This window comes from Cheilinus undulatus, linkage group 10 (genome assembly GCF_018320785.1).
Source record: "Cheilinus undulatus linkage group 10, ASM1832078v1, whole genome shotgun sequence".
Taxonomy (NCBI): Eukaryota; Metazoa; Chordata; class Actinopteri; order Labriformes; family Labridae; genus Cheilinus; species Cheilinus undulatus.
The window spans coordinates 27,732,847-27,741,049 of record NC_054874.1 but is presented as its reverse complement, the minus strand read 5'-3'; the positions used below and the strand labels follow the sequence as shown (position 1 = coordinate 27,741,049).

At 39.1% G+C, this 8,203-nt stretch overlaps 1 protein-coding gene across 1 annotated transcript; it reads right to left on the bottom strand.

Annotated features, from left to right (window-relative positions):
* Positions 1 to 731: 731 nt before the first annotated feature.
* On the bottom strand, positions 732 to 7,863 carry prpf19 (pre-mRNA processing factor 19). Its single transcript, XM_041796941.1, has 16 exons — positions 7,672 to 7,863; positions 7,323 to 7,472; positions 6,467 to 6,543; positions 4,757 to 4,898; positions 4,448 to 4,521; positions 4,278 to 4,343; positions 4,131 to 4,172; positions 3,948 to 4,022; positions 3,776 to 3,851; positions 3,556 to 3,665; positions 3,277 to 3,432; positions 3,088 to 3,157; positions 2,833 to 3,006; positions 2,533 to 2,615; positions 1,657 to 1,762; positions 732 to 1,530 (listed from the first exon to the last, which is right to left on the bottom strand). Exons 1-16 carry the CDS (start codon positions 7,688 to 7,690, stop codon positions 1,433 to 1,435), a joined length of 1,518 nt encoding a protein of 505 aa, XP_041652875.1. The 5' UTR covers positions 7,691 to 7,863; the 3' UTR covers positions 732 to 1,432.
* Between the last annotated feature and the right edge of the window lie 340 nt (positions 7,864 to 8,203).

Sequence of the window (8,203 nt, the reverse complement as noted above, 5' to 3'; positions counted from 1 at the left end):
TGCTTTAGACTTCCTAACTTTTTTGGTGTGTGTGTGTGTTGGGGGGGGGCGCTTTAAAATTATTTTTATCATGTCAAGTGTCACTTTATCTTCAGGAAAAACTTGAATCTTTATCTTGGGTCGGTTCTTCTCGTTTATTGGAGTTGGTTCTTTGAATCGATTCGTCTACAAACAGCACATCACTAGCCCAGAGTCCCACTGGCTTCAACGGCGGTAAAATCACATAAAACACGTATTTTTTAACACGTAATAGTAGCTTAGGGTTACAGTACATCATGTTTCCAGGCAACGTTAATAGACATCATGAGGGCAGCTGCTGGCCAACCAAACAACGGCTGCAAAGCGACGATATAATGAACAAATGAGCGGCATGACTCTCATTAAACGCTGACTGGGCCTGCTCTCATGTCTCTTCAGTATGACGTTTCAGTAGACTCTCGGGATTACGGACATGGGAACGAACAAGGACACTCTCAAAATGGTGCTAAAATAAGAATTAATGCAAACAATCTTCTTATAACAGGTCAGCTTGGAGGGATCCGCATTTTATGATGATAATTCATAGTGCATGAGATGTAGGTATAAACATAATTTTAAGTTTAAAAAAAGGGGTAGATTAACGGTATAATTCTCCGTCAAATCTCACCTCACCCTGTTGTCTTCAATCTTAGTAATGTCACTAAAAATACTCAAAGACAAAGCAAACATTGTAACTGCAGACGAACCAACAGTGGAAATACAAAAGATGTTTTATTGTAAAAGGTCAAAGGGTAAAATAGCACTGAAATTGAATATAACATTGAAAAAAAAAGGAGCAAAACTTAAATGAAACAAATGACTGAGGAAATAAAATTAGAGGGGGGTGAAACAAGAATATATTGTTTCCAGAGAAACATGATTCAGACTTTTTTCCCAGCTAAAGTTTTGTGTTCACTACTGATGTGGGTTTTATTTTCTTAATCTAAAGATACTGCAATGATGCTGATCTACATTAAGAAGCAAAGCAGAGTGTAGCCTTACCAATTATTCGGCCCATCAGGGCTTTACAACACTTTTGAATTGTATTCAACTTGAGACCCCTCAAACACACAAGATAAAAAAAAACAACAATAAAGTCTGATGTGAAAATCAGACAGTAGAATTAACCTGGCTTTTATATGTCATTCACATCATGTACATTTCAGACAAGCAATGCCTCTGAACATGTTATCTTAATCATGCTGCTGTGGTTTTATGTAGCAGACTATTTCATGGGATCTTTATCCTAAACGTAAGGACAAACACTAATGCAGAAAAGTTAGCAGTGATTTTTTTGTCTCTTCTTTTTCTAAAAAATTACAGGTCAAACTCCAGGATACTGACTGTTCATACATTAAGCAGTTGATATAAACCCTCCTGTTATCTTCCTCTTGCCAACCTAATTTTAGCTTTCTTACAAACTATAAAATTTGAGACTTCTGTCCATTCCTGCAGAGGACAGGAACTGAGCGTTCTCTCCAAAGGCCACTCCTGTCACCAGTGCTGTATGGTCTGCAGTCAGAGTGGAAAAAGAATAGTCAAAGATGGGCTTCGTCCTCAGAGTAAATACTTAACAGTATACACAGAGGATAACAACACAGACACAAAAGATGTAAATAGTAATGCTTTTCTCCTTACCTGTGAAGTTCAGAACCTCGGACCACTGCTTGCAGATGTAGACACGGATGTCAGACCCTCCTACAGCTAGGTAGGTACCACTCTGATCAAACATGAGCGATTTCACCTGCAACAGCAAAATAAAGAAGTGAAAAACAGGGCGATAAAAGTTTAATAATATTCCGCGAGTGTAATGAGTGTTGCAATTAAAGAGGGAATCCAGTCAACAAGCTTGTACTAAAAAAAAAAATCTACTGCAGTAAGATATATCAGGCTCAAGCTTTTAGATATAAAAAGTGATGTCACTTTAAAAAATGTGTCATCTTACTGATAGGTAGATGGGAAGATAAATTAAACTCCATGTTTTTGTAAGTACGACTTTTACCAACAGGTGGTTCTCTTTGCTCAGCATTCAGAGAAGAAGCAATGTGGCTGGTCCCTCAAAAATCTACCCAAGTCTCTTCATTTTCCACCATCTTGTTTATATTCACCCACTAGCAAATGTAAATTCTCCAAGCAGAAAGTTAGCATACTGCAGTGAATTTTCCAATAGGTCAATCACTGTCAGGGTAAAAAAAAAGCTCCCAGTCTCGCCGCTTTGCAAAACTTTGCTGGATCCACCTGAATAATAAGGGTATTTCTGTCACCAATTTACTTTATTTGTGAAGGACTCGTGTACAATAGTAAACAAAAATGTTGCCATTTGATGTATTGTACCAGAGTTAGCTTGGAGATAATTTACATCTGCAGTCTCTTGGCAGGTCACGTCTATGTGTATAGTGCTGATCCCAGAATCTTAATCCTCAAACAGTATTCATCAAAAATCTAACTCCTGGCAGCAAAATATTTCTTAAAAACACTCAACAATTCATCTCAAAAGATGATAAATGTTCTTGCCTCATAGTTATTGTCTAGAGTGATGGTCTTGAAGTTCTTCAGTTTCCTCAGATCCCACAGTTTCAGAGAGCTGTCCTGGGCACCTGAAGCAAAGCTAAGCATGTTAGGATATTGCAAAAAAAGATATTTAAACATACAGGTCAAGTTTCTTTGAGCTGATATTTGTAGGATTATTCGAAATTTATAGTTAAGTAAATTATCCATTTTCAAGGTTCCCCAACTTTTAAAAATCCCTTGCAATACTTAAACTTGCACAAGATTACCAGTGGCAGTTTATAAAACCCTGTTAGTATGCCTTACCAGTAGCCAGATAGTACCCGTTCTCAGAGAAAGCGATGGAAGTGACCGGGCCAGAGTGGCCTGGGAAGTTGGCCACATTGGTGCGCTCCTTAAGATCCCAGATCTTGATTTGTGAATCAGCCGTACCAGTGCCAAAAATGAGACCATCAGGATGGAACTGAGCGCAGGTGAGAGCTGTACAAGAGCAAAATAAAACATTATCAACTGGAACAGGAGGATTCTTCTTCAAAAAGACGCCAGCAAAGAGGCACTCACCACAGCCGGCACTTTCATCAGTAACTTTGGTGAGGACTCTACCGGTCTGGATATCAGAGAAAGCCCAGTACTGCAGGAAAGAAATAAGAAATCGCTAAGCCTTATTGTGGTAACATCACCAGTAATGCAGTGTAAAACAGGACAAAAACAGCACAAATTCTGTCATATTTTGTCATGCTGCACACACACCTGATCCTCAGAGGAGCTGAGCAGGTAGTCCCCTGTAGCATGAAGGGAGAGTCCAGTGACACCTCCCTCATGGGCACGAACCACCTGGACACAGTTGTTTCCTGGGACAGACCACACACGGATGGTGCTGTCTGGAGATGCAGAAAAGACCACAGACTAGAGGGGAACAAGGAGTCATAAGGAGAGTGTAAAATGTCCACAGTACATTTTTTACCTGGAGGGTAAAAGAATTTAAGTACTAAAGATGGATTTGATTTGTCTGGAATAAAGAAGCGTTACCTGGGAGGGATGGTAAATAACAGAGGTGACCTTCTTGGTATGACCCTTAAGGGTTGCCACAATCTGTTCTTCATTCTTGTCAAACACCACCACATTCTTATCAGCTCCACCTGGAAAATATGAGTGAGTTTATGTCAAATAAAACACCCTCAACCAGATCACTAAATGTTTTTAAACTAAAAGACTGAGCAAAGCTTTGGATGAAATGTTGAATCTGTACCAGTGAGAACTTTGCTGGTGTCTGAGGGACAGAGATCCAGAGCCAGAATACCAGGAACACTAGCACTATGAAGACCCTGCAGGCAACAAAGAACAACGATAAGAAACACCATTTTAGACACACAATGACAAGCACTAAAGTTTGTTACTACTAGACTGAAATCTATACTTACAGCATGAGTAGCCACTTGGCGATATTTGCTGAGGTCTTCAGCTCTAACCAGCTCTTCTGGGACAGTTTTTCCTCTCTGAAGCAATACAGTAAAACGGTTCAAAAATCTGACAGTAGTGTTGTTATACAACATTAAGATGTAACAGAGAAATGTATTAAAAATGATGAAACAGCAATATACTACCTTCTTTCTTTCTGTGGTGAGGATAGTAGCTTTGTCTTGAAGCTGCAAACAGGAAAAGGGACATTTTGAAACAACTTAGATTTCAAAGGCAAATGGAAAGTTTGCAGACAAAAAGATTTCTGTAGGACAAAGAAATGGCAATCTCACCTTTTGGATGATCTCTGGTGTCATTCCCACCTGTTCACTAATCTCCATAGGCTCTCCACCAGCACCCTAAGTTACAGAATGCAGACACAGAAAATGTTAGGAGGAACAGACAAGGTTAATAAGGAGCTTATCAGTTTCTTATTGGCTGGACTTAAAAGCCAATCACTCACTGCTGCAACTGGCTGAGAAGTGGGAACTGCCTGAGGAGCAACCAATCCAGCCTGGGGTTTGAGTGTGGCAAGAGCTGTAAAACAGAGACAAGCCCCATCATAAAACCATACCTTTAAATTATGAGCTAGTGCTGTCATGTAACAAATTCTGCAGAGTTGTTGATCATGAAAAAAGTGTGCTTAAAATCTGGACTGATGCTCTGCAACACTCTGCACATTTTTGTTGATTGTTTTAATTTTGCAACAACTGTTACCACATCTTGAACTTGAACTGTGCAATAGAGGGAGCACAAACCGCTGACAACCCACCTTCTCTGGCTGCAGTGACCTCTTTGGTGAGACGAGCGATGACTCTGCAGGCGGCATCGTGTTGGTAGAGGGCATGTGACAGTTCCTGGCGAGTTGTCTGCAGCTGCTGCCGCAGAGTGAAACTGTGAAGCATAACAGCATCCTAGAGCACAAATGAAAGCCACATCAACTCTTCTTCAAATTAAAGCTTTTTTAAAGGTCAGAACTGGAAAAAAACACTGTGCTATAACAGGCTTTTTCCCCATTGTATGTATGAGGAAATAAGAGCACTGACCAAGTGTTTACAGTGGCTTAAGAAAATCTATACAGCCCTGTTAAAACTAAACATTTTTGTGATGTAAAATAATGTGGCTCAGGTAAATCTTTTCAGAACTTTTCCCACTGTCAATATAACCATAACATATATAGTTCAACTTAAAGATATCAAGACATATTTTAGGAGGTATTAATCCAAATAAATAAATAAAATGTTGCACAAATATGCATACGCTAGACCAATACTTTGTTAAAGCCCTCCTTCATTTTATTAAAATGTGCGACTTTGGCTCAGTAGGTAGAGCCAGTTGTCCCACAGTCAGAAAGAGGTTCCATCCCCAGCTCCTACAGTTACATGTTGATGTGTCCTTGGACAGGACACTTAAGCCCAATTTGCGCCCACTGCTTCGTTGGTGGCACATGAATGGGCATAGATGTGTTTGAATGGGATTAGCAAATACTGACAGCCAATTCTCCATAGCAACCTCCACCTTCAGTGAATGAATGTGGAGTAAATGGTGAGAAAGGGTGTGACCTGCAGTGTAAAAGCATTTTGAGTGGTCAGATGACAAGAAAAAGCACTATACAAGCTCAAGTCCATGCAGTCTTCTTGAGTAGGAATGTGTCAGCATGGTCCGTCTCAACTTGGCAAAATGTGTCCACTCTTATTTGCAAAAGAGCTCAAATCTGCCAGTAGTTCCTAACACCAGTCAGTTTTGCCACAAACCTTTAGGTATCTGCTAAATATATAGTTGGATATAGCCTTTTAGTGTGACAATGACTCAAAGCATATACCCAAATCTAAAGAAGAATGGCCTAACCAAAAATATACAAGTTTTGGGACAACTCAGCCAGAGGCCAGCCCTGAATCCTGCTAAAAATCTGTGGGGTAACCTGAAGAGAGCTGTGTACAGGAAATGCCCTTGTAATCTGACAGGTTTTGAATGCTTCTATAAATAAAGAATGGTTTCATTCTGCCAAGTTGAGAGAGGCCACAAAGACAGACTCCTAGTAAAATAGTCAGCATGTTTAAAACATATCAAAAGGGGCTTTACCAAAGTTTGGTCTAAGGGTGTGTATATGTATGCAACTAGGTAGTTTCCCTCCTTTTAGAAAAGCTGATTTCTCCTTAAAAATTTGGGTTGTTTCTCAGTTGAACTGTACATGTAACAAGTTACATTAATGGTGGAAAAAGTTTGAAATTGTATATCTTGGTCACATTATTTTACATCACAAAAAAATTTCATTTTAACAGGGGCGTGTAGATCTTTTACGACTATTGTATTACATAGTGTTTAACTTAAGTACCTGCTATTTAAAATAATACATCCAGCGTCATAGGTTTTGCTGTCACCAATATTATCATTAAAAGTTTTGAAAGACAATATCACCCTGGATAATATTTACACTGTTTATGAGTATATTTCACTTCAACTACCTGTTGTAAATACATACCCACTCATCTTGGAGGGACTTGAGAATGGCAGGAATACTTGTTGCTGAGGGTGCCTTTGGTCTAATAGGATGGGACACTAAAAGAGAGTAAAATTGCACGTTTAGAAAGAGCACTATCTTGTTTGCATTCATTAGGTGACTTCTAATAACCAAGTTCACATCAAGTATCGAGCAAATGTTTAAAAAATTCTGCACTTGCAACCACTGATGTAATATCCAAACGTCCAGATTAACATCTCAAAGCAAAACTGTTCACTTCTTATGGTTGATAAAGTGAAGATTTGCTGCCATGCTTCATTTAAGATAATTTACCAAATATTTTAGCAAAACAACCAGGTATTGGGGTTGTTCAGATCTGCACATGTTGCTGCAGTGTAATTATGTATAAAATGAGTCAAAGACAGTGCTAAATAATTGTTAAATAGTGTCAGGACTCTGATGTCCCAGGATAGGCTACTAACAGTGACCATAATTTTGACCATGTTTGAACGCTGTTTTTAGTTTTTTAATCAGTCAGATCTTTATAAAATTGCCACATTTCATTCGAAATACCCATTAATTCATACATTTGTTCAAGCTGACTGTTATATTGGTATCTCAGCCCATTGAAAATAGAAGTACTAATGTTTAATAGCTCTCTATTTTCCCTTGCGTGTGATAATCTGCTCGTCAGTAAAACTGACTAGGATGAATTTTAATTTGATGAAGTCTAAAGCTCTATAAATCTAATGAGTGGATACCGTTTATATTTATTGCAACTGTGATATCACAACTGTGATTAAAAATAAACGGAATTGGGCACTTTCATTAAATTGACAAATACGGAGATTAATTCCAGCCGATCGCCAGATATTACCTTTGATATCTACGAGCTGCTCTTCGGACAGGGGCTGTCCGTTCATCGGGTCCGTCCCATTTTCAGCGATGTACTTCTCGATCAGTCTGCGCTCAAACACCTGGTTGGACACCGGAGAGACGCACGGGTGCTCCGGCACCTCGTTTGAAACTAGTTAAAAAGCAAGCATAGTTTATAAACCACTTACTGCATACAATACAATAACTCAAACCCGACACAGATGAACAATCACGAGTAAAACGCGGCACTGCATGGCCGCTAACGTTAGCTAATTTAGCTAGTAGCATTAGCTCGGTGACTAGCTAACCTACACTGTCTCCGTCATATGAATGAATTCAACTTCACTTACTTGCACAAAACAAGGACATCTTCCCGATGCAGCCCAAAAATACCTTCTTACGAGGGAGTAGAAATTATCTTGTATTTAGATAGTTGTTTCCGCCAATGTATACTTTGCTTATGTTTTAGTTAAATTAGTAGTGGCACGCTGTCCTTTCATTGCCGCTACAAACGTAGCTTCTTCTTCTACGCTTTCTTTTGCCTAGTTTCTGAGTAACCAGTGCCCACCGGCACTCCACTGCCATCTGCAGGCGGAAAAGGCAGTAACGTTCAGATGACTGCAGATATTCCTTTATTAATCCCACAAGAGGAAATTCCAAAAGGAGCAATGTTTAAGAACTATTTAGCTGGACAAACTTCATCAAAATGAACCAGAATATTTTTATTAAGTGGGCTCATTTAAATCATTGTTTGATTACCTGAATTGTTTTATTTTCAGCATTCTTCATACAAGCCTTTTATAAATAGGGACTTTGCCATCTTGTGTGTCTCTACAGTACCACAGAAGGGACAAAATAACAGATATCTGCTTTTTAAAATTC

Excerpts from the sequence above, each read along its gene's own strand:
- prpf19 (XM_041796941.1), bottom strand. Across the intron at positions 4,173-4,277 it reads CACCAGAGATCATCCAAAAG|CTTCAAGACAAAGCTACTAT; the intron begins GTGAGATTGCCA and ends TCCTGTTTGCAG. Across the intron at positions 1,531-1,656 it reads CGAGGTTCTGAACTTCACAG|ACCATACAGCACTGGTGACA; the intron begins GTAAGGAGAAAA and ends CTCTGACTGCAG.